Genomic DNA, 26,586 nt, shown 5'->3' with positions numbered 1-26,586 from the left:
CGCTGCCTGCGGAACATCATCCGCGCTTGGTGGCCTGGCAACTGGATCTCGAACGTTGAACTTCATCGCCGGTGTCATCAAAAGGCGCTAGAAATCGAGATTCGGGAACGTAAGTGGAGATGGATTGGGCACACGCTGCGAAGAGATGAAAACGAGATTTGCAGAGAGGCGCTTGACTGGAATCCAGATGGGCATCGAAGAAGAGGCAGGCCCAAAAGCTCGTGGCGGCGAAGTCTAGCCGCTGAAATCCGCACAGTTGACGAGAACCTTGGCTGGCAGCAAGTGAAGACGCTGGCTCCGGATCGCCAGCAGTGGAGATCTTTTATCTCAGCCCTATGCGCCGGTCAATCGGCGCTGGACCCTTAGGTAGGGTAGGTAAAAAATTATATAACATCAGAGCGCTAATATTTAGAAGCTCAGGAATTAATTAAGATAACTTGAATTTTTTTTCAACTTTTTCATTTCTCAACAACGCGTCTATTATTTTTCATAGAAAAATAACATTTTTAACAAGAAGTTCTATGAAAATAAAGTGACAATTTTAAAATACCAAATACAAATAAAAAAATTATTAAAAAAATTTTCGTAGATGATATTATAGATTCACTGGTTGTTTTATAAAAGGATGTGTAAGTTGTGTAGAAGGATATTAAAATGAGTATAAAGAGAAACTTTGATAAAGTTTTCTTGTTTCATACTTTTTTAAATACATGTTGTTCAGCGAAATTCATAGGGGAAGGAGAAGCAGTGTGCAGCTTAAATTGTAGACTCATTTGCAAATGACCATCCCCCCCCCCCCCGCAACCCCTCCCCCTCCTTTCGCTCACTCAAATGATAGTTTTTTCACCAGATATTTATTAACGTTCCTTTATATTGACTGATTTTTGAAAATTGTAAAATCACCCCCCCCAAGAGCCAGCTCTAGGACCGCCCCTGTCTGCTGAAGAGGTAAAAGTTTTACCGATAGATCGCTTGGCAGTTTTCGGCTTTCGTTGACTAAACTGGTGGTGGTAGCCAGAATATTTCGAGCAACAGCGACACCATTTCAATCGATAGAGTAAGGTGGTTCAAAGGTTAATTGGTGAGTAGAAAGTTTTTTTTTCTTTCTTCAAGTTTTGACAATTATATTGAGTGGTAATTGATTAGATGGCGAATATCGTTGGTTCCATCGAGGCGTATGTCCCCGGAACTTCTTTCACGAACTATGCGGAACGTTTATGTTATTTTTTTGATTATAACAAGGTACCAGAAGAGCAAAAAAAGTCTCTTTTTATCACCTTGAGTGGATCAACGGTTTTCGAAGAATTGAAATTGTTGTATCCATCAAGTAATATTGCGGATCTTGCGTACAATGACATCATTAAAAAGCTCAAGGAACGTTTCGATAGAGTTGATAATGAGATGATGCAGCGTTATAAGTTCAATACTCGAGTTCAAGGCTCAGATGAGTCATCAGAAAATTTTCTGTTGGCTTTGAAACTCCAAGCTGAGTTTTGCGATTTTGGGGCTTTCAAGGAAACTGCGATTCGCGATCGTATAGTTGTTGGCATTCGGGATAAAGATCTACAATACAAAATACTCAATGAGGATAATTTAACTTTACAAATGACAGAGAAAATGCTAGTAAAGAGAGAGCTAGCCGGTAGTAGGGTCCGAATAATCAATGAAACAAATCAAGTTGCTTCGGTCAGAAATAGACTAGGTCGTCGAGAACAATTCATGAACAGGAACGAAGCGAAAGGAGAAAGGTATAATAGGGACAGAAGTAGGAGTGCAAATCGTTTTCGTATGGGTTGGAGGAAACGCAACAACAGCAGGGAAGGATTTGATTTGAATCGACATTCTGGTTTAATTTGCAACTCTTGTGGAGAGCGTGGTCATATAAAGCGGAATTGTCCGGAGCGAGCAAAGGACGTTTCGAGATCAGTTAAACATTTGAACAGTAATCCATCTTCTTCTTCACAAATTAGCAGTTATTTTGAACGTCTTCGAGCAGATCTTCATTCCTCCTCTGATGATGATGATGATAACGATTCAGGTGTATTTTGTTGCATGATGGTATCGTCAAAAACTGTTAACAAACCTTGTCTCCTGAATGTATGTATTGATGGGAAAAGTTTCAAATTCGAGGTCGATAGTGGTTCGGCGGTAACAGGGATGAATAATTCGACATTTTTTCGTTTTTCGAAAAAAAAATTAAAAAGTTGCAATAAAAATTTGATATCTGTGGATGGTTAAAAATTGGATGTTCTTGGCAAAGCTTCTGTGGACGTATCTTGTCAAGGGTTGAACAAAACGTTAGAACTTTTGATTATTAAAAGTAATTTTGAATTTACACCTTTATTAGGACGTGATTGGCTCGACATATTTTTCCCAAAATGGAGAGAAAATGCCTTTCAAATTGGAAGTTTAAAAAAGTTACCTTTTCAGATTGTTGACAACTGGGAACACTGCAGGAGCACTTTGCGACAGGGTACGTCGCTGTCAACTTGCCGAGTGACGTTAGCCGGTGGATGATTGGCAAATCATCTTTTCTGCTGATTCATCGAGCCTGCCAGTATCGTCGAGTTTACCTCCAACTTAAAATCTTTCAAATCCTCAAAATTCAAGTTTATATTTACTTAGTTTAAAAGTTTATTATAATATCCAAAGTTATCGATTGTATCCAGTTTATAAGTTCTTTCCAACGCCGTAGGATATACAGGTTAATATTTTAAAACGTTCTCTAATCCACCATACCTAACCTTGAAATCGATTTGCAGCGATTCCCTTGAGAATCGATAACTAAAAGGAAAGATTGTTCGCACGTGGTAAAATTACTGTTCGAATACTGATTCTGTAAGTAATAATTGCCCCTTTCAATTAGTTTGTTTACTAAAAAATACATTTCTTGCAGTTTGAAGCTGCATTGCATTGCTCTCAAAAACCAGTTTATTTTTTCTACGCCCACGTCCCGAACAATTCTTCAAAAGAATCATGGAAAATAACCATGAAAGCGGCCAACTTGGAACGCCACAACCGGAGGAAACGGATTTCCTGTGCCCAGGATGCGATCTTCCGAATTCGGCCAGCAATATGGTGCAGTGTGACACGTGTCAAGCTTGGTGGCACCAAACATGTGCCGGTGTAACGGACTCCGTCGAGAAGCGACCGTGGAGCTGCAAATTTTGTATTCCGGCTCAGAACACACGAGCTCCCAGCACGTCCAGTTCCAAGGCTCGTCGTCGCGACCTCCAATTGCAGCAGCTAGAGGCAAAGCGCGCACTGGAGAGTCAAGCAAGGAAGTTGAAACTGCAGGCCAAGTTAGAGGAACTTGATGCAGAAAAAAAATATGTTGATGAACGGTTCAATCTACTCCAGGAACAAATGGATTCCGATGACAGCGAGGTAAGCGGTTTCGAAATAGATCCGGATGAGTCGCCGGTTCAAAGCTGGTTGGAATCAACACCCGAATCGGAAGGTGCAGCAAGCAGTGCTACAGCAAGGCGTTCTTCGAATGCAGGATCCGAAATCGCGCGCCAGCATCGCGAATCCAGGTACCGAGGCCACAGAATCCAATTCTAGAAGGCAAGGAGTGGAAAAGCAGCCAACAACAGAACCAGCTAGTTATCGGCGAGCATCGCTACCGGATCGACATTTTCCGATCCCACATTTGGTGGACAATTCGTCTGGGTCTCAACCGGGACCATCCAAGGAACATCCCCCGAGTCATCAATCAACCAAATCGAAGGTTCAGCTAAATTCGACACCAAAGTTGAATGCCGGATGCGGTTTTCGAGGTCCAAGTGGTGCACAGCCGAAAGGTGGCAACATCGGGACGAGGAACCAGGCGTCGTTGGGAGGTACTGGAGAGCCTTCGTTCAGCCGCCCAATGTCGGCGAACCGTAACAGCCATCCTCCCCCTCTCAACCCCCTCCAGCAAACACAAGGTAGGAACATTCCACTTAATACTTTGCCCAGACCAATAAATGATTATAATGCCCATGTTAATGACCACCTCGAATCATATATTAAGCAACTCGGCCTCGGACCTAATGAGCTGCCAGTTGTTGCAAATGTTATGACCTCGTATCAACCATCCCCCTCGCAACTAGCCACACGCCAGGTCATGAACCGACCTTTGCCAGAATTTTCCGGTAACCCAGCCGACTGGCCGTTATTTATCAGCATTTTCACAAATACTACCCTGGCGTGCGGTTTCAACCCAGCTGAGAATCTCGATCGTTTGCAGCGCTCTTTGAAAGGCGCAGCTTTAGAAGCCGTGCGCAGTAAACTTCTACTTCCCGAGTCTGTGCCTCAAATTATAGACACTCTGCGTTCTTTATTTGGCCGACCAGAGCTTCTTATTGATTCCCTGTTGACAAAGGTCAGATCCCTTCCCGCTCCTAAAGCAGACAAGTTAGAAACACTGATGGAGTTCGGTATAGCGGTGCAAAGCCTGTGCGACCATTTAGTAGCCGCGAATCAACGCGCACATTTGTCGAATCCCACGTTAATGTCTGAGCTTGTCGGTCGTCTTCCCACGCAGCAGCAACTCGAGTGGTCTGATTTTAGTGTTGAGTTCAGTGAAGTGAACATGGAAATCTTCGGTGTGTTCATGACCAAGTTGGTGAAGACTGCAAGTAGAGTGACTCGTTACAGTGGGTCTCAGGTGAAGGAGGAGAAGTACAAGCCCAAGCGGGGTGCAGTGAATACACACACCAAGACTCCCAGAGAAGTTCCCAAGAATACGCCCGATAAAAAGAAGTGTCCCGCCTGTTCTCGAGATCACCGGTTGCAGGACTGCAGCAAATTCAAGTCATTCGATGTGGACGGAAGGTGGCATTTTGTTCAACAATACAACATCTGCAGGATCTGTCTGTTCCCACATGGAAGAAGATCGTGCCGGAGCAGTAGTCGCTGTGGAATCAACGCATGTAGTAATCGACATCATCCATTGCTTCATTTAACCAAACCAGTAGCAGCTAGTGGTACTCTAGAGAATTCGCCATCACAACCAGTCGCAAGCGGAAATTTCGCTCATAGTGCTTCAGAAGTTCCGTTTCTTTTCCGCATTCTACCTATTACGGTTCACGGCAATGGCAATTTGAAGGAGGTGTTCGCATTCATCGACGAAGGTTCTGCGCTTACGTTGGTGGAGGAAGCGTTGGTGAAAAAGCTTGGCATTGAAGGTACCCCGCGAGAACTGTGTCTACAATGGACTGGTAAAGTATCACGAACAGAACGAGAATCGAAGGTGATTGATATGCAAGTTTCGAGCGTGACGGGATTGAAGGCAACTCTGAAAGAGACAAGGACTGTAAAGAAGTTGGGCCTCACAAGTCAGTCACTGAATTTCGAAAGTTTAACAAAGCAATATTCCCATCTCAAGGGACGTGCGTTCTGATCGGGGTCAACAACATCCATCTCACTGTTCCGCTGAAAATCAAAGAAGGCCTATTTCATGAACCAAAGGCTACCAAAACCAGGATGGGTTGGTGTGTATACGGAGGCGTATCAACAGGTAGATCTACTCCATTGCTGAACTATCATGCTTGTAGTTGCACTAGTGATGAAACCTTGCACAACATAGTCCGCGATTACTTTTCGTTGGAAGAAGCTGGTGTTTACCCTTCTGTTCAGATAGAGTCCGAAGCTGATAAGCGAGCACGAAGAATTATGCAAGATACGTCGTCCAGAGTAGGGGATAAATTCCAAACTGGGCTATTATGGCGATGTGATGACTTCGAACTTCCAGATTCATATCCGATGGCAGTCAAACGGCTAGAGTGTTTGGAGCGGAAACTAAATCGACACCCACAGTTACGGGAAAACGTTATCCAGCAGCTCACGAACTACCAAGCCAAGGGATACGCTCATAGAGCCACAGAAGAAGAACTCCTGAACTCCGATCCGCGACGTGTGTGGTACTTACCGCTCGGAGTTGTTACCAATCCTAAAAAGCCATCAAAAGTACGTCTAATCTGGGATGCGTCTGCTACCGTTGATCAAATATCGCTGAATAAAATGCTGCTTAAAGGACCTGATGAATTAACAACTTTGCCTCATGTGCTTTTTCGTTTCCGTCAGTTCCCAGTTGCCGTTTGTGCGGACATAGCCGATATGTTCCACCAAATACAAATAATCCAAGCTGATCGTCAATCGCAGAGGTTTCTCTGGCGTACAGACCCTCAAGAACCCCCGGAAGTCTATGTGATGGATGTAGCAACATTTGGTTCCACCTGTTCCCCGGCTACAGCGCAGTATATCAAAAATAGAAACGCGCAAGAGTTTGAGAAGGTCTATCCACGGGCGGTTGAAGCCATAGTTAAGTGTCACTACGTGGATGACTACTTTGACAGTTTCGAGACGGAACTAGAAGCGGCAAAGGTTGCGCCGGAAGTTAAGATGATCCACGCAAAAGGCGGGTTCAATTTACGTGACTGGAGATCTAATAGACCGGAAGTCCTACAACATCTTGATGGTGGAACCACATCACAACCAAAAGATCTGAGCATAGAGAGCTCTCATGGCTTTGAACGTGTTTTCGGCATGCATTGGTTGCCCCAGGAAGATACCTTAAGCTACTCCACAGTTCTACCATCCGAAATAAATGAAGTCATTGCTGCGAAAACACCTCCAACAAAGCGACAATTACTACGATGCCTAATGTCCTTTTTCGACCCCCTTGGTCTCTTGGCAGCATTCGTCGTTTACGGAAAAGTCCTTTTGCAAGACGTCTGGCGATTCGGAACATCTTGGGATGAGAAAATCGACGAAAAGTCCTTTGAGAAGTGGCAGAAATGGGTAGAGTATTTTCCGAAGGTCGAAAGCTTGCGTATTCCTCGTTGTTACTTTTTTGAAATCCGAACCAGTCATTATCAGAGTTTGGAACTACACATCTTCGTAGATGCCAGCGAAGACGCCTATGCCGCCGTAGCTTACTTCCGCATTTCGTATCGAGAGGAATTCAAGTGCAACTTAATAGCAGCCAAAACTAAAGTAGCGCCGCTCAAACACTGTTCTATTCCTCGTTTGGAGCTGATGGCCGCAGTGCTTGGAACGCGTCTGAAGAAGTTCGTGATGGAAGGTCATACAGTAATTCCCCAACGTGTAATGTTCTGGTCCGATTCAAGTACCGTTCTTTCGTGGATTCAGTCCGACCACCGGCGATATTCGCAGTTTGTAGCGTGCCGTGTAGGAGAGATATTGTCAACAACCAACATCACCGACTGGCGATGGGTTCCGTCGAAGTTAAACATTGCTGACCGTGCCACCAAATGGGCCCTTGGGCCACCACTGCAGGTGGACGATACGTGGTTCAGTGGTCCAGAGTTTCTGCAGAAGACCGAGAAGGAATGGCCCCAACCGAGAAAGCTAACGTCGACACCAGAAGAACTTAAGGCCCCCTGCGTACATCACGTGCCCGTTAATCTCGAAGTAGTGGTAAAGTTTTCCCGATTTTCAAAATGGGAGCGGTTGTTACGATCTATGTCATTCGTGTACCGATTCTTGGACCGATACCTGAACGGATTTCCAAACCGCGCCAGGCTACCGCGTGAACATTTCCCGGGGCCACAAGAAGAGCTGTTAGCAGCAGAAAATGCCTTGTTTCGTATTGTCCAGATGCAGGCCTTTCCAGAAGAAGTAGCTCTACTGAAAGCCAATCAAGATCTTCCAACTAAAAGCCAAGCTACTATACCCAAATCGAGTAAGCTCTACAAGTTGACCCCGTACCTTGATGAACGTGGCGTACTCCGTATAGACGGACGAGTCGGAGCGGCGAAAAATGTTTCCACCGGTGCTAAGTTTCCGGTAATCCTCGACAAAGATCATCCTGTGACAGAACTAATAGTCCACTATTATCACCAGAAGTACCTACACGCCAATTTCGAAACCGTTGTTAAAGAGCTGCGGCAGTATTTCCACATCAGTCAGATCCGCCCAACTGTGAAGAGAGTCATCCGTAAATGCCAGTGGTGCAAGATCTACAAGTCGAAGCCGAAGATTCCCAAGATGGCACCCCTACCCGAGGCAAGGCTTGCCTCCTACGTACGCCCCTTCAGTTTCGTGGGTTTGGATCTCTTTGGCCCGGTGTTGGTGAAAGTGGGAAGAAGTTCGGTCAAGCGGTGGATTGCCCTTTTCACCTGCATGACCATCAGAGCCGTTCACGTAGAAGTGGTCTACACGCTGAGTACAGAATCCTGCATCATGGGTATCCGCAGGTTCATAGGACGACGAGGAGCTCCTATTGAGATCCATTCCGACAACGGGACTAACTTCCGTGGTGCGGACAACATACTGCAGCAACAAATTCTCAAGTTCCACGAATATATGGCCGCTACGTTTACCAATACCTCCACGAAATGGGTCTTCATACCTCCCGGAACCCCTCATATGGGGGGTTGCTGGGAACGCATGGTACGATCAGTTAAGACAGCTCTCGAGGCCAGTATTCAAGATGGGAGAAAGCTAGACGATGAAGCCTTGTACACTTTAATCGTCGACGCCGAAGGAATTGTTAACTCGCGGCCGCTTACTTATTTGCCGTTGGAGTCTGAGGAGAATGAAGCGCTAACCCCAAACCATTTTCTTTTGGGTAGCTCTACAGGGGTCAAACAACCGCCGATGAACTTCATCGACTTGGGCAGAACATCGAACCGAACCTGGAATCTTATTCAAAACCAGCTGGATGAGTTTTGGCGTCGTTGGATCCGGGAAATCCTCCCGACTATCACGAAGCGTACGAAATGGTTCGGAGAAGTTAAACCGGTTGCAGCAGGAGACTTAGTAGTAGTCGTAAACGAGGGAAGAAGAAATGGTTGGTGTCGTAACCGGCCATTTTCATAAGCGACCCCAGAAATCAGCGCCGGAAAAACCGGACAAAATCTCGCCAACATCCAACCGCATCAAAATCCGCTAATAAACTGACTCATGTTCTTCTTGTCTCTTTCAGCAACCATTCTCTAGCTAATGCGTGAAAGAGATCTCTCTTTCACGCTGTTTCTCTGACAGACAAGCAGGGTTGGGATAAAACGTACGGGAAATATTATGTACACGCACAATGAAAACAAGTAAAGCTTGCGTTTAGTCTTAACTTTATGTTAAGAATTATTTGTTCATTTCGAATTTTATTTACATTTTTCATATGTCATTCCTATACACCACAGTTGGGTTCGTGGTAAGGTCTTAGAGGTCATATTGGGCTCAGATGGTCGAGTTAGGAAAGCGATTATTCAGACGACCAGAGGTCTTAGTCGTCAAGCAGTGTCCAAGTTGGCCGTTTTGGACGTCTTACCTACTTGTAACAAAGGATCTCCCACTTCTTCGACCTGTGTTACGGGGGGGGAGGATGTTGACAACTGGGAACACTGCAGGAGCACTTTGCGACAGGGTACGTCGCTGTAAACTTGCCGAGTGACGTTAGCCGGTGGATGATTGGCAAATCATCTTTTCTGCTGATTCATCGAGCCTGCCAGTATCGTCGAGTTTACCTCCAACTTAAAATCTTTCAAATCCTCAAAATTCAAGATTATATTTACTTAGTTTAAAAGTTTATTATAATATCCAAAGTTATCGATTGTATCCAGTTTATAAGTTCTTTCCAACGCCGTAGGATATACAGGTTAATATTTTAATACGTTCTCTAATCCACCATACCTAACCTTGAAATCGATTTGCAGCGATTCCCTTGAGAATCGATAACTAAAAGGAAAGATTGTTCACACGTGGTAAAATTACTGTTCGAATACTGATTCTGTAAGTAATAATTGCCCCTTTCAATTAGTTTGTTTACTAAAAAATACATTTCTTGCAGTTTGAAGCTGCATTGCATTGCTCTCAAAAACCAGTTTATTTTTTCTACGCCCACGTCCCGAACACAGATGATCGTGAAAGTACGTTGTCTAAAATTAAAAATAAATATATTACAATTTTTCAAAAGGATTTATCAACACCTATAAATCATTTTGTGGCTGATCTTGTATTGAAAGATGATCAACCAGTTTTTAAAAGAGCATATGAAGTATCCTTCAGACTGCGTGACAAAGTTGTGGAGCATCTAAATAAATTAGAAGTTGAAAAGGTTATCGAACCAGTTAAATCAAGTGAATGGGCTTCAGCGGTAATTGCAGTGGCAAAAAAGAATGGTGAAATAAGACTTGTTATAGATTGTAAAGTCTCGATAAATAAACTAATTATTCCCAACTCTTATTATTCAAATGGGTTCCTGCCAGTGAATGCTTCCACTGAGCAGGAGCTCGCTGTCATCGAATCAACAATAGCCTCCGGGCTGTCGCAAATGTGCTCACTCGTTAATACTAGCGGTAAAATGCTGGATCTAATCTTTGTAAACAGACCCGAAAAAGCTGAAATAATACACCCACCGAATCCAATTTTAAAAACTGACCGACATCACCATCCTTCTGTTTTACTTCTCGAATATACTTGCGACGAGCGTATGGACACCAGCAGCGCCCTCGGACATAATCTGAACTTTGGGAATTGTGACATCGAGCGTGTTGAAGAAGCAATAGGAGAGATTGACTGGCAATCAGCTTTTATAAACTTATCTGTCGATGCAGCAGTATCGGCATTCTACGAACGTCTCTGGGATACATTACGCCAACACACGCCACCTAGAAGATTCAACCGACATCAGCCTTATAAGCTCCCTTGGTGGAACTCCGAGCTAAGAAGAAGCCGTAATTTAGTTCGTAAAGCGCGAAAACGCTACTTCCAAGATAAGACGGATCAAACCAAAGCCTACTTATCGAGACTAGAAGCCGACTATGAAGCTCTTCGTAATACCGCCTTTGAACTATACATCTTAAAAATTGAACGCAACGTAAAACAAGATCCTTCTACATTCTGGAGATATGTTAAAAGTCGCCGTCTTACCAACACCGTACCGTCGTCTGTATCGTTTCGTGACCGCACGTCGGAAACTGTTAAAGAGTCCGCTGATTTGTATGCCGAGTTCTTTAGCAGCGTGTATAGTTTTCAATCTCCAAACTGTTCTGATATCTACTTTGATGCTCTACCAAACTATGACATTAGACTGCCACAGCCTCATTTAACTGCCCAGGAGATTTTCAATGTTTTAAGTAACCTAGACCCGTCGAAAGGGCCCGGTCCGGATGGAATTCCATCGTCGTTGGCATCAAAACTCGCTGCTTCTCTTGCCACACCGCTCAGTATGATATTTAACCGATCGATTTCTGAATGTGTTTTTCCAAGCTTTTGGAAAATGGCTGCAATATCTCCAATTCATAAGTCTGGAAACGCTCACCGTGTTGAGAACTACCGACCAATATCAATTCTTTGCTGTTTTTCCAAAGTTCTTGATGTTTTGATATATGAAAGGTTTTATTCTGCAGCTACTCCGATAATTACCGAATTCCAGCACGGTTTCGTTAAGAAAAGATCGACTGTGACAAACCTGATGTGTTATGTTAATGAATTACACACCGCAACCGATAAAAAACTTCAAGTGGATTCAGTATATATCGACTTCGCCAAGGCCTTCGACACAGTACCCCACAGCATTGCAGTGATGAAACTAGAGCGCTATGGTTTTCCTACATGGGCAACCAGGTGGCTGCACTCGTACCTGATAAATCGCCAAGGATTCATAAACATCCGTGGAACACATTCCTCAGTGTTCGATATGCCGTCTGGAGTCCCACAAGGAAGTCATTTAGGCCCGCTTATCTTTGTGCTTTTTGTAAATGACTTGGCAACCTGTCTTAAGTCGTCTAAGCTTTTGTATGCTGATGACCTGAAATTCTACAGAGTAATCGATTCAATTGTGGATTGCGCAGCGCTTCAAGAGGATATAGAAAGGTTATTGCTCTGGTGTGAAACAAATGGAATGAAAGTGAATGCTGAAAAGTGTAAATGCATAAGCTTTTTTAGAACCAGAGCTTCAGTTACCTTCGACTACTCGTTCCGCGACACTACACTAGAAAGAACAACCATGATAAAAGATCTTGGAGTAACATTCGATCAAAAACTCTCTTTCGCTCAGCATATGGCAACAACTACAGCAAAGGCTTTCGCTTTGTTCGGTTTCCTTCGCAGAAATACTTCGAGTTTTAAAGACCCTTATGCTCTAAAGACTGTGTTCTGCTCGCTCGTACGCAGCGTCTTGGAATACGCCGCACCAGTTTGGACACCTTATCATTCCGTTCACATAGACAGAATTGAGAGGGTCCAGAAAAGATTTCTTCGTTTCGCATTGCGTCATCTGCCTTGGCGAGATCCCGTTCGATTGCCACCGTACTCCGATAGATGTGGTCTATTATCATTGACGTCGCTGAGCCAAAGGAGAATTTATCAACAACGAATGTTTGTCTATGATATCACTACGAATGCTATTGATTGTCCGCAACTGCTTTACTCTTTGAACCTACACGCTCCAACTCGACAACTTCGTTACCAGACTCTTTTCTGGCTACCAAGAAGCAGGACAGTATTCGGCCAAAATCATCCACTACAACGATGCTGCCAAGTGTTTAATGGTGTTTCTTATTTGTTCGACTTCAATGTATCCAAAGCAAAATTTAAATGTTTGATTCGTGATGTAACCTAATTTTAAGCCAACTATATAACCTAATTTAAGATACTCATGGTCTGTATGACAACATAGTCAAAGACATCAAATAAAATAAATAAAACATATCCTTTACCTGTGGCGCAAGATCTTTTTGCCAAATTATCTGGTTCGACGGTTTTTACTTCACTGGATTTAGAAGGTGCTTATACTCAGCTTCTGTTGAGTGAAAAATCCAAACGGTTTATGGTGATTAATACCATTAAAGGTCTTTACCAATACAATAGATTGCCTCAAGGAGTATCTTCAAGCGCAGCTATCTTCCAACATGTTATGGAACAAATTTTGAAAAATTTAGACAATGTATCGGTTTATTTAGATGATATTTTAATTTCCGGAAAGAGTTTGGAAGATTGCAAATCTAAAGTTTTGATGGTACTTGATAGATTAGAGGAATTCAATGTAAAAGTGAATTGGTCCAAATGTCGATTTTTTGTGGACAAACTTCCGTACTTAGGACATGTTTTAACAGCGAATGGATTACTGCCGTGTCCTGAAAAATTAGCAACTATTAAAAATGCTAGTGTACCAAAGAACGTGACGGAGCTTAAATCATTTTTAGGTTTGATCAATTATTATTCTAAATTTCTATCAAAATTATCAACAAAACTTCACATTCTCTACAATTTATTAAGAAAAGATGTTAAGTTTGAATGGACGAGCCAATGTTCTAAGGTTTTCGAGGAGGTGGAGCATCAACTGATGAATGCAAAGTTTTTGGAATATTATGATCCTCAGAAACCTTTAGTTGTGGTGACAGATGCTTCTGGTTATGGAATTGGAGGAGTAATTGCACATGTTATTAATGGTGTGGAAAAACCAGTTTGTTTTACTTCATTTACGTTGAGCTCTGCTCAAATGAAGTACCCAATTCTACATCTTGAGGCTCTTGCGTTGGTTTGTACAATAAAAAAATTTCACAAATTTTTATATGGGCAGAAGTTTAGCATCTATACTGATCATAAGCCATTAATTGGTATCTTTGGGAAAAGTGGTAAAAATTCTATTTATGTAACTCGTATTCAAAGGTACATTCTAGAACAGTGGTTTTCAAACTTTTTTCACTCACCGCCCCCTTTTGCAAAATTTTTGAGCTCATCGCCCATTGGGCAAAGTTTTAAAAAATCTTAAAATAAAGATAATCTGAATCGTTGAAAAACCATTAGCTTTTGGCTTCATGTTGTTGTAAGACTTAACTCAAAATTCATTCATATTTATATGATGCCCTCAGAGCCTAGAGGTAGCGGGTATTATAAGTGTAAAAATAGTTGATTTTAATTTTATAATATCCATTTCAAACTATATTTCGTGATTTTTCAGATTTTTAGAATTTTATTTACATACTATTCCGTCCGAAAGAAAAATGCAAATTTTTGAAAAATATATAAAAATTTCCTAACGTAAAAACATGTTTTATCGAAATTAACTTTCACTTATATGATTTTGGCTCCAAGAGCCTCATTTTGCTTCAAACCTCCAGCAAACACTTAATTCTTTGTAATGTTTCCTGAACAATTACTTAAACTGATTTATTAGTATGTTTTGATATAAAATTATATATCTTAAATTTTTGTAAAGAAAATTTTAAATTCACCATTAATTTGCATAATTGAATACAAACTAATCACTTTCCATCCGGTGAAATAACGTAAAAAATAGTACTTGATATCCGGATTTGAGTCCTGTTCAAAGCTATGCAACATTCAAGGGTCTTTAAGTTTAAATTAGATTCTAACAACTGAATTTCGGCAATGTTAGTGATAACCAAAAAGATTAAAAGTTTGTCGATTGCAGATGGCAAAATTGTGTTTTAGAATCGATTGAAATAAAAATGAACAAGTAAGAAACTAAAATAAAAATTCTCTTGCCTAGAAAAATTCTCTCAAATTTTCTTTCCAAAAAGCTATCACTAAATCACAGATGACACCTTTTACACAGATTTTTTCAAGGTTTTTTTTCTGTTTATCAAATTTTTTGAGAGAATATATTTTAAAAATTATCAAGCCTTGCCATCTAAAATAAATCTTTTTAGTAAAACCCATAAAAATCTTACAGAACAAGATCAACATGTAGAGCGTATAAAAAATCTGTGATAATATATAAAAATCTTTAAATAGATTTAAAAAAAAATAGAGCTACTGGAACAAAAAATTGCATGCAGCTCTGTGAAATTATCGATACTTTAGTCTTGAACCTGATGTTTAGTTCTGTAACGTGATTTCATTGTTTTGCATCGAATTGAATCTTTGTTATTTAAAATCTACGTTGTTTCGTGATTTGTAAAAATGTGAATTACGACCTCACTGCCCCCCTGAGCCCTTCCTCCGCCCCCCAAATTCAAAAAATTGAGCTAACCGCCCCCCTGGAAGCTCTCAACGCCCCCAAGGGGGCGGTAGGGACCACTTTGAAAACCACTGTTCTAGAACTTTCTATATATGACTTCGAAATCTATTATAGACCTTCATCTAATATGGGCAACGCAGATTTCTGTTCTAGATTCCCCTTACAACAATCGATACCTAAGGATTATGATCCAGATTTTATTAAAAGTTTGAATTTTTCTGAAAGTTGTCCGGTGGATTTTAACGTAATACAAACAGAAACACAAAATGATAAATTTTTGAAAACAATTATAAAATTCATTAAAGACGGATGGCCGGATAAAGTTGAAAAAGATTTTAAAGACGCATATGCAAATAAGGAGGATTTAGAATTGATTGAAAATTGTGTGCTTTACAAAGATCGAGTAGTTGTACCAGCATCTTTGAAAAATAATATTTTAAAGCTTTTACATATGAATCATGTCGGAATCACCAAAATGAAGCAAATTGCTAGAAGGAGTATTTTTTGGTTCAAGATAAATGTGGATATAGAGCAGTATGTCAAAAAGTGTGAGACTCGTGCTAAATTGTCAAATTTTTCAAACAAAGTTGTTAATCCATGGAAACCAACCTTGAAGCCGTTTAGTAGAATTCATGCGGATTTTTTTTATTTGGAGCAGCAGATGTATTTGTTGATAGTAGACAGCCATACTAAATGGTTGGAAGTTTATTTAATGAAATATGGCACAGATGCTAGGAAAGTAATTAAAAAGTTTATCAAGTTTTTCTCAACTTTTGGACTTGCAGATGTTGTAGTGACGGACAATGGTCCCCCGTTCAATTCTTTGCTTTTTGTAAAGTTTTTAGAAAAACAGGGTGTTTTGGTTTTGAAAAGCCCTCCTTATAACCCTCAAAGCAATGGACAGGCTGAGAGGATGGTTCGGACGATGAAAGATACCCTTAAAAAATTTCTTCTAGAACCTGAGTTAAGATCTCTCGACAAAGAAGATCGATTAGAGTTGTTTTTATTCAATTATAGAGATACTTGCACATCAATTGATAATGAATCACCGTTCGATAAAGTTTTTAAATATAAACCAAAGACAATCATTGATTTGCTTCATCCTAAACACCGATACAAAAATAAACAACACGGTAATGAAGAATCGGTAAACATAAATGAAAATTATAAATCTGATGAAAGTGAACTGTTCGACAGTTTCAGAAATCTGATTCAAGAAGACAAGGTCTATTATTAAAATCCTAAAAAGCATGATTTAGAAAAATGGGTTGAAGCAAAATACATTAAAAGAGTTTCTAAAAATATATTCCAGGTCGCCGTTGGAGGGATCACTGTGAACGCTCACAGAAATCAGTTGAAGTTATTTCCAGCAAGGAAGATTAAAAGCAACGTAATGACTTCTTTCGGGAGAGAAGGAAAGCGTCCAAGGGTGGTGTCTGAGGACGATGACAATGAGGACGGACCGTTCAGAGGATTCCCAGACCCCTTGATGCCGCCAACGAAAAGAAAAAGCGATGAAGAAAATCCAATCTTGAGGAGATCGGAACGGTTGAGAAAAACTAAAATTGATTTTTGTGGATTTTGTGTATAATGTGAATTGAAAAGTCAAAGGTGGCAAATTATTGCAAATCTTACGTTAAGCTTAATGATAATCCTTGAATTTGAATTTGAATTTGTAATTTTTTTCTATTAAAATAATGTGAATTTAATTAATAACTTAAGAAGCGAGAATTGTTATAGTTCCATTTCGGATGTGGGTCTTTCTCATCGTTGATCGATGATTGTTTGAGCTGTCAAATGATTGAGAATAATAAAACCTCCTTGAGGAGGAAGTCTCATTCTTTCTGGTTTGAGACACCATCCTAAACGCACGTATTTTATTTAGGGGAGAGTAAGGTCTAATGGGTAAAAAAAACACCATTTTCACGAATTTTTTTTAGAGCTATTGTTCAAACAAATGTATTCAAATTTTTTGCAATATACAAAGCATTGTTAAAAGAACATTTAGTAATTTGTTCGTAGAAAAATATTGAAAAAAGAGCCGGTGACGGAGCACTTTCGAGGATGCCTTTAAGAGAACAGGATTTGCGGTGGACACTGTATCTCAGTACAGAATCATCTGAAGTAAAAAAATCAGAGCAAAATATTTTTATTAGATGTTTTTCTGGACCCCAACGTTTTTATTCAACTAAAAAAAAATTTATGAAATTTTTGTGGCTGTTTGAAGTAAAAACTACGATTTTTCACGAAAAATCCGCCATTTTTTTTCTTTAAAATCTCCCCAAAGTGAAAAAAATAAGAAAATCGTTTGGGTTTGGTATTTTACATGTAGAAAATATGTTCCAAATTTGAAAAGAATCGGATAAGTTGTTTTCAAATGACGATGGCCACTGACTTTAAAAATGTGCTTTCGAGAAAAACGCGTTTGAAGCTTCTGCTCTAGAATTCTTGCAGTATTAGATAAGAGGAGATAAAGGCCTATAATTTCTACAGTTTTGCTTCGATTGACTTGAAAATTTGACACAACATTCTTGTGAGACCCTACTCCTCCCTTAAGGGGACCTTAACAACATTATCTTGAACGTGGATCAGTCCGTTTTTTCGCTTGGCAAATACTTACATCAATTTAATCCAGTAATGACAGGCTTCCTCATATTTTTCGTTAAGACCAATTCACCGTATTAACCTTTTTCGCCACCCAGTTATGAATATTGGATCAAATTTCTTTTGGGTTTTAAGCATCTCAACATGAAAGGAAGAAGAGGAAATTATGCATCTAACGTCTACAAATTTTCCAATTGTTTTTTTTTTGAATTGATGAAATTCTCATGGAATCACAAAGCTGATATCATTCTATTCTCAATCTAACTCAAAATATTCTCAAAGTTAAAAAAAAAACAAATATGTGAATCAATCTCTGGTTGTCTTTTACTTATGAGTGAAAAATATGACATTCTATTGGTGTTACTTTAAAAATGAAAAGAAGATTTTGTAATCGAACATTTCATTTTCACCTTTTAAGTTGTTTCGAATGTCACTCAAAACTTTAACGGTTATATCGTAGAATATTATTTTCCTTGATTGATTCATTTGATCGTTTTTTAAGCGTTCAAAAACCGTTCATGATTTTTTTTGGTAAAACTTTCTCATAAAGTTTCGATTTAACATGTAAAAATAGAAAACAAATTTATTGAGTTAATAAAAGATTTTTGTTTCATTTTGTGAACAAAGTGAATAAATCCGGGAAAATCCGAACTTTTTTTTTATCGAAATTCAGACAACCGCTTCAGACGATCGGACCGTAACTTTCGATTTTTTTTATCAAACATTTGGGCAAGTCCATTCTAAACCGGGCAAACTGGCAAATGAACTTACTGATATAAACAAATATCAATTTATATGGGTACCCTGAATATGATCCCCTCGTACTTTGTTACTCGAAAATTCTAAATCTTTGTTCAGAAGATCAACAACAGTGTTTCAAATCTACTATATGCAGTTACACCTTGGAGAATTCAGTTTAGTTTATGGCAGCAAGGCTGTTGCCAACTGGGGCAAATAGTTTTCCATTTCCATCGATTTTCTTTGTTCTTGCTCACATATGGAGGGTCATCAAGGTTCGCTGTCTATACGTTCACTTTATCAGTGGAATCTCTCGGGGCAGCAGACTCAGTTTATGAGTTGATTGAATTAGCAACTGCAATTGTAGAGCGCACACAGAACTGGTTCTGCTTCAAATAGCCAAAGTTGTCCGACAAACTAGCTCACAATGCTGTTGGGACAGAGTCTGACTTCAGTTTTTCGACGCCATTTTAAGTTGTGCCTAATTGAATGTAAGGTAAACGTGATGATAAATCAAAAAGTTATCGACTGCTTGACATTATAATTAAAAATGTTTCTATCGACTTTATCGCCTAAATTTTCAAGTTATTAAATCCATTTTAAAAGCTTTGTACCTAATGCTTTTTCTTCCACCAAATCCAAATCGCCTTCACATATCAACTATCCGTCAAATGATGTAAACAACCCACTATAGAATGCTAAACCATCTATCAAACATTCCTTTTGCTTTCTCGAAGACTTTCAAATGAGCTGTCAGCAATTCGTTAAACAAGCGAACAGACATTTGTTCACACGCATAAGCTTTTTTTCGGTTGGATTTTTCGAAACTTTTTTGCGCCAATAAAACACTAACCGCCTTTCGGTGGAAGTAGGTAACTTTTTATTTGGTAACATAAAGGTATTGATTGATAGACGTTAACTTATTGCATACACAAATACACATACAAATATTGGCAAAAACGCAAAACTGGACTGTGTTTTGTTGTTCATTTGCTTCCTCCGTAGAGATTTCGTGGCTCCAGGAAAACACGATGTGGATGGGCCAGGTGAAGGGAAACCTTAAACTTGAACTGAATTTCGTCGTACTTGATGTCGGTGGTGAGTTTGTAGTTGCGCAGGACCTCGGTCAGCAGCGTCTTCATCGACATCATGGCGTAGCGACTTCCTGGAATGACAGAAAAAAGGGGAATCAGAGGAACTGTTTAAAGAAATTGGCAATATCGTTAAGCAAAAACTTGCTACAATATAGATTCCATTCGAGTAAATATATTATATGTTCTTCTATTCACTTATAAAAACTTCCTTGAAGAATTTCCAGCATTTTCAGATCTTACCTATACAACTTCTGGGTCCCGCACTGAAAGGCGCGTACGCATAGGGATGCCTATTTTTGCTATTCTCTGGCAGGAACCGATCCGGATTGAACTCATGCGCATCCTCACCCCAGAACTCTTTCCGCCGTTGCATTTCGAATAAGTTCAAAATGAAGATTGTGCCTTTTGGACACACATAGTCATCGAGCTGAATATCGTGCTGTGCCGCTCTTCCTAGAATGAAGGCCACCGGCATCAGTCGTTGAGATTCCTTAATGATCCGTTCCTGGAGCTCCAGCTGTTTAAGGGTGTCCTGGTTGAAGTTCTGTTCTGGGGTTGGGAATACTCGTAGAATTTCCTCGACGGCTCGTTCCTGAATTTCCGGGTGCATTGCTAGCAGAAGGATGGTGTGAGCAGATTGCACAGCTGATGTTTCATTACCCTGGCGATGAGAGGAGAATTCGATCAATGAGACATTCAATAAGAGATCTTTAGTTTAAGATTTTTGGAACATACCGCAGCTATCATCGTGTAAATCTCATCGAGAATTTCCTGATCACTGAAGGGTCTGCCATCGGGTAGTGGAATCGTCAGCAGCTGATCGATGAAAATCTGTGGCTTTTTGTAGGAAACTTCGTTGTCTTCATTCTCTTCCTTGGAGTCGGCGTTGTTATTCATGTCTTCTTTCTTTTTTGCGAGCTCCTGTTTCTTTTCCTCCAAAATCTGGGAAAAAGAAACAACACCGGATTTTTACTCGGTTTTCAGATTCCAGATCACCGATAAAACCTACCTTATCTGTCCAAGCACAGCAGAAGTTACGAGCCTTCATTTCTGCACGATAAATTCGTGTATAACGATACACCCAATCCGGATGAAGATTGGCGTTAAACATCCGGATGCCCAACTGATGCAGTAGACTTTCCATTCCCTCGCAGAACTCCTTGGTGCCTTCACGTTCCAACACTCGACCTCCAAGGGAAGTCCGCGTAACCATCGATAGCGTACAAGGCGACGTGAACTCCAGGATGTTCATCGGCTCTCCTGGCTTCACGTGGGCCTTGATGTTGCGCATCATCGTATTCACGCAATCGTTGAAGATGGGCTGGAAGCTGTTCAGGATCCGCAGATTGAAGGTTGGGTTCAGCACTTTGCGATGCGCTTTCCATAGATCATCTGAGGGGGAAAATTACGATTCTTAATGTGTGTAACCAGATAATTACTAAAAAAAATTAGGCAACAGACAGTGAAAATTTCGATAATCGGACACAAAAGAGCTATCATTCTATCATTTAAAAAGACTCATCACAATTGTAGCTTTTTTAATTCAAGCAAAAAAAAACAGATTGGAAAAATCGTATGTCACAATAGATTAAGTCGATTTAGGGCCATTTTTGAGTTTCTTATGCCCTGGAGGCTAAACAGTTTCGTTTGGTCCAAAACTCATCCATGATTTTTCCCAAAATTTTTAAGTAACGTTTACATGAGTAAATTTGAATATTTAGGTTTGTATGGGAAAATATAATATGTTGTACTAAAAAATCAACATCATTTTTGTTTCTTCTGTGAAACCGAGCCAGCTGATATTTTTTGTGCCAATTTATGAATTCATGGAAGTTAATTTTCCGCTGAACAACTTTTTTGAAGACCGTAACTTCGTATCTTTAAGGCAGAAACGTTATTAGCTGTTAAACAGAGGTATGTCTTTTCGCATTTATAAAGAAATAATTAAATTGACATCACTGCTGGAACCTCGCGAGGTATCGCATGACTACTTTTCATGCTATACTTCAGTGAAACTTAGTGAAATTTATCGGACGTTATCTCAAAAACCACTTGACAGAATATCACAAAAATTTGCATATGTAAACAACAACTTCAGTAACTTCTTTGAAAATTTCATCAATTTCCATCCATGCATTCAAAAGTTGTTCACTTTGTTAGTGATGAATTTTTTTCGAATACACTCCTTATTTGATTTTTACCAGTTTCAAAATATACAAAGACAAAAATTGCAGCAGTAATCCTTGAATCTTTATTTTCAGCCATCCATCTTAGTATCAGAATGAAAATGATTGAAAAACAATCTCAGCAGCCTTGATAAATAACGCGTATCATATCTCACCGTCTTATAACCCGGAGGACAAATAATCAGTGGCAGCAGCCGTCTTTTTTTAGCAGAAGGCCAAATCAAAACAAAGAATCAACAGCAGCATCAGCCTTGAAAATTTGCGCGGCCCAAGAAAATCTGTCTATTTTCACTAGAAGGCTATATCAAAAAAAACCAAACAGCAGTAGCAGCTTTTAAAAATCTGCGCTTCCTAAAGCAATCCGTTTTTTTTTCACCGGGAGGCCAGATCAAACAATCCACAGCAGAAGCCTTGGAAATCTTCGCTTCTCAAGCCAATCCGTCTTTTTCCACCGGAACGCCAAATCAAAACAAACAAACAGCAGCAGCAGACTCAAAAATCTGCAGCTCCTAAGCTAACCTGCATTTTTTCTCCGGAAGACCAAATCAAAACAGACAATAAACATCAGAAACCGACTTGATAATCTGTGCTTCCCAGTCAATAAGTCTTTTTCCACTGGAAGGACAAATTAGAACAAACTTACAACAGCAGCAGCTTCGAGAATTTGCGCTTCCTGAGCCAATCCGTCCTAATAAAGACCAAGTCAAAACACACAATAAACAACAGAAACCGCCTTGAAAATCTGCGCTTCCCAAGCCAATCCGTCATTTATCACCGGGAGGCCAAATCAGAACAAACAAACAGCAGCCGCTGCCTTCAAAATCTGCGCTTCCTAAGCCAATCCGTCTGTTTCCACCGGGAGGCCATTAAAAACACAATCAGCAGCAGAAGCAGCTTTTAAAATCTGCCCTTTCTATGCCAATCGGCCTTTTTCCACCGGAAAGCCAAATCAAAACAAACAGTCAGCAGCAGCATCTCGATACGAATGCCGTAATGATGGTAAAGTGTCACTAATAAAACTTTTAAAAAATCAGCAGCAGCCTTAGAAATATCCGCTTTCTATGCCAATTCGTCTATTTTCACCGGAAGGCAGATTAAGAAACAAACAATAAGCAGAAGACTTAACAATCTACACTTATCTGTCGCTCCGTCTTATTTATCACAGGAACAAATAATCATTGCAGCTGCTTTAACAATCCGCGCTTTTCCATTCGTTCCGCCTTATTTATCGGAGCCGGAACCATTTTCAAATGATCTGAGCATCAGCCTTGCAAATCTGTGCTCATCTTATCAACTACCCCACCCAAGTAACATTTTGTTAGGACTATGATATTAATCTTCATCAAAAGCTATAGTGAAAAAGTTGAATTTCGCTTTCCGACGTCATCTTAAAATCCAGGATGGCGACTTTCGCTTCTAGAAATGCTGTAAATAGCTAAAAATCGCATGGAGACCCCACCTTGAAAGGGCCTAGAAACTAGAAGAAGTTAAATTTCGCTATCAGATACATCTCGAAATAGAAGATGGTGGCTTCTAATCAACTTTAAAATGCTGTTAATCACAAAAAATCGCATGAATCTTCTACAATCAGGGTATTGACTGAAAGAAACAAACGAGTAGAAGTTGAAGTTTGACTGAAAGAAACAAACGAGTAGAAGTTGAAGTTTGCAATTAAACGCCATCTTTAAATCCAAGATGGCGTCTTCCACTGAATTTTAAAATGATTTTAATCACTGAAAACCGGATTGAAGGGATTTTCAGCCACTAACAGCATTTCAGAGAAACGCGGAATGAGATATTCGACTTCTACTCGACTTCTAGCCCTTTCACCCAATACCCATATTTTGGGGATTTCATGCTACTTTCATTCATTTACAGCATTTCAAAGTTCAGCTTTAGCAGCCATCTTGGATTTCAGGATAGCGTCAAAATGCGAAAATCAACTTCTTATAGCTAATCCCAATTAACATATACCCATATTTTGAAGGTTACATGCGATATTCAATGATTTGTAGCATTTTTGAAATTTATCGAAAGCCGCCATCTTGGATTTCAAGATAGCGTCAGATAACGCAATTCAACTTTAAAAGTTGATCTCTTTCAACTAATACCCATATTGTTAGGGTTTTATGCGATTTTTTTCTTTTAACTCAACTTATCAAAAAATGGGAGTTCCAATTCAAATATGTGCTATCTAACCTGAGCGTGTCCTGTTTTGACATTTGGTTTAATAATCAAGCACTGAGTTTCTGAGAACTGAGAGATTTTATAGAACATGCTAAAGAAAGCTTGGAGCAAACTTCTAAGTTTGTGTTTTATTAAAGTTGAAACAGAGCAATAATAACTCTTTCAAAACATTTTGTTTGATAAAAGCGTTACAGTGAATCCCCAATTTTGTCACCCCTATGACGCACTTTTGGGTGAAAAATTGGGTACAGTGACAAAATCGAGTAATTTTTGAAAAGCACTCTTTTTTAATAATTCTGTTCAAATTAATCAGAAAACATCATAAGAGCATCATGTAAAACAGTGTAGGGTTTTGTTTGTGTGCTATTAGTTGAAAACTAATGCGTTAAGTCTCTTTTTCATAGAAATAACATGAAATTGTGTTGCTATGTTTCTTAAAACACTCTATTAGGACCAGTATTATCAAGAAGAATGAATCTTCCCCAGTGATAAATATGCCAATGACCTAATAAGAAGAAAACAAGGTACTAAAATAAGTTTAAAAAATGAATTGTTCTAAACAACGTCAAAAAAAAACTAACAACTGGGGGAGCATCTGCTTATTTCAAATAAAGCTGTAAAGATTTAAGACAACATAGTTGATTGGGCTGATGCTTAAGATTTCTCAATAAATGGCGTCATCTTCTTGTGGCGTATTAGGAAAATTGCTTTAAAGAAAGCTCAATTTAGGCCCACAAAGCCAAAGGAGTATAAGAGACAAAATGGTTGATTTAAAGTATAATGCAAATCGCTTTTCCATTTTTCAAATTGTGTAAGGTGATTTTTTAAGATTTTTTAATTTTTATTTACAGTTGGGTTTAACCTAAAAATAAAAAAATATGAACTAAGCTTGCATCGATTAAGAGAGCGAAAGCAAACGGAAAAAAAGAACCTGAATAGAGTGTCCGTCTCGGGATTTCCCGGTCGGGAATTCCCGGTCGGGAATTCCCGGAAATTTCAAAAATTCGGGAATTCCCGATTCCCGGGAATCATAGTTTCATTCCCGGGAAATCCCGACATGTATGAAATTATAACTCTGGGAAAGCCTAATAGCCTCCGGAACTATTCTTATTGATCTTTTTGAAAATGTAGTCATACATAACTCGTTGAGAAAATGCCGATTCCTGAAGCAGTAGACGCTTTGGAGCCATTTGGTGCATTTTTTATTTCTCAAATAGATAAGTTTAAAAATATAATAGGGGAGAATGAGGATACTTGATCCCTGGGGATACTTGATTCCTTAGCTATATCTCGAAACTGGAATGTCTTACAAAGATCAAATGTTCTAGAAAAATGCGCCAAAATGAGTAAAATAACAATGCTTGTAGTTTAAAATTTTTAACAAAATAATTGTTTGAGTAATTGAACTTTGTTTGAAAAATTTCACAAAATGTAACATGAAGATCTTTTTTCATCACTTTAAAATGTTCGTTACATGGGAAAATTATGAAAAAAATATTTGTTCCAATGTATCAATCGTTCGAGCGTAAAATGAACTTCATAATGCCATATTTTCAAAGCAATGGAAAACCCTCAACTTTTTTCAGAAAAAGTTTTCTAAAATGTTGATTATGGGTATAATTGATCCTCTAGAGTTGGGTACAATTGATCCCCCTTCCAAACGGCAGATTCTTCTTCTGAAAATTGATCGTTATGATTGCTGATTAAGAAATTACTAATATTTATCCAAATAATAATATTTATCAAACAATTGTCTGAAGAAAAGAGCAAAAATAATTAATTTTCTCTTAATTATAAAAAATTGCGCCTTTAAGTATGCAATGTTATTAGCGTTGAGACAAAGTTATAGTATTTTCTTCTTATGTCTGCTATAAGTTGTGAAATGAGAACAAACATGACCAAAATAGTCAATTAACATTCTATCTTGGGGTTTTGTTTGATTTTTATACAAGGATTAGGGCTTCCTGAATAAAAGATCAAGACTCCTTCAATAGGGGATCAAGTCTCCCCTAACTTCAGAAAAATTGCAATTTTTTTACTCCCACGAAAATGCTTCTAGTTCATCAAGCGCTTCAAGTATCGTTCTAATTTTTGGAGCATAGAAACTTGAAGTTACAAGCTATCAGAAAATGTCAAAGACGGCGAGTTGCTAAATTTTTCCAAAAAAATATGGTGAAAATAAGAAAAGGGAATCAAGTATCCCCACTCTCCCCTATGTATTTCCTCACCGTTTTCATTGAACGAAAACCCACAACACTTCGAAAAACATATGAATAATCGCGCAGCAGATCGGCAGATTGCGTTTTCTTGAAAATAATATTTATGCATTTGTTTGAAAACTGAAGAAGATATCGCTTTCTTCATATGAAAAGCAAATTTTTTAAGTGTTCAGAAAAACGAAAAAAGGTTGGAAAAATTAATCAAACTAAAAGATAATTTTTTTTATTAACCCCTAGTTGCATGAATGACTCATTTGACTTATTCAGGCTATTTTATTGTTCATTTGACTGTTTTCAATTTATTATTGTTGAAAACAGGTTGAGTTATTTGATTAAAAATAAGTTGAAAAACATTATGAAGAGTACATTTTGAACAAATTATGGGCTTGTATGCACTACAGGTTTGAATCGAATAGCATACATACTTACATGTTTTTGAATATTTCCCGGGATCCCGGGAATTCCCGGGAAACAGGCCACCAGATTTCCCGATTCCCGGAAATGAGAAAACGGCCGGGAAATGGACACTCTAAACTTGAATACCCTATTTCAAATAAGGAAATAAATTCGCGTCCATTAGTATCTTGAACGTGGAATTGTAAACTCAAACTTTTATTAAAACC

At 39.2% G+C, this 26,586-nt stretch overlaps 2 protein-coding genes across 4 annotated transcripts in view; one reads left to right on the top strand and one right to left on the bottom strand.

Moving 5' to 3' along the window:
• Positions 1-2,976: 2,976 nt before the first annotated feature.
• Positions 2,977-16,350, top strand: LOC129753621 (uncharacterized). The gene is made up of 3 exons (XM_055749454.1): positions 2,977-3,387; positions 3,461-3,929; positions 16,248-16,350. Exons 1-3 carry the CDS (start codon positions 2,977-2,979, stop codon positions 16,316-16,318), a joined length of 951 nt encoding a protein of 316 aa, XP_055605429.1. The 3' UTR covers positions 16,319-16,350.
• Positions 16,351-19,145: 2,795 nt separating this feature from the next.
• LOC129757840 (cytochrome P450 4c21-like) overlaps positions 19,146-26,586 on the bottom strand; it is a 73,287-nt gene continuing 65,846 nt past the window's right edge. For all 3 annotated transcript variants that reach the window (XM_055755168.1, XM_055755165.1, XM_055755166.1), the window contains exons 2-5: positions 20,381-20,763; positions 20,107-20,313; positions 19,612-20,032; positions 19,146-19,442 (exon numbers count right to left, since the gene is read on the bottom strand). In XM_055755168.1, coding sequence (XP_055611143.1) covers positions 19,264-19,442; positions 19,612-20,032; positions 20,107-20,313; positions 20,381-20,763 — 1,190 coding nt within the window. In that variant the 3' untranslated portion in view covers positions 19,146-19,263. The remainder of the gene's footprint in view (positions 19,443-19,611; positions 20,033-20,106; positions 20,314-20,380; positions 20,764-26,586) is intronic.

The sequence above is a fragment of the Uranotaenia lowii genome, chromosome 3 (assembly GCF_029784155.1).
Source record: "Uranotaenia lowii strain MFRU-FL chromosome 3, ASM2978415v1, whole genome shotgun sequence".
Classification (NCBI taxonomy): Eukaryota; Metazoa; Arthropoda; class Insecta; order Diptera; family Culicidae; genus Uranotaenia; species Uranotaenia lowii.
Note: the sequence above shows the minus strand (reverse complement) of the source record. Positions and strands in the feature narration are given on the sequence as shown.

Bases quoted from the DNA above. Each gene is read 5' to 3' on its own strand.
- LOC129753621 (XM_055749454.1), top strand. From the start codon at position 2,977: ATGGAAAATAACCATGAAAGCGGCCAACTTGGAACGCCACAACCGGAG. The intron at 3,388-3,460 runs GTAAGCGGTTTC...CCGAATCGGAAG, and splicing joins TGGATTCCGATGACAGCGAG to GTGCAGCAAGCAGTGCTACA. The intron at 3,930-16,247 runs GTAGGAACATTC...AATATATTCCAG, and splicing joins CCCCCTCCAGCAAACACAAG to GTCGCCGTTGGAGGGATCAC.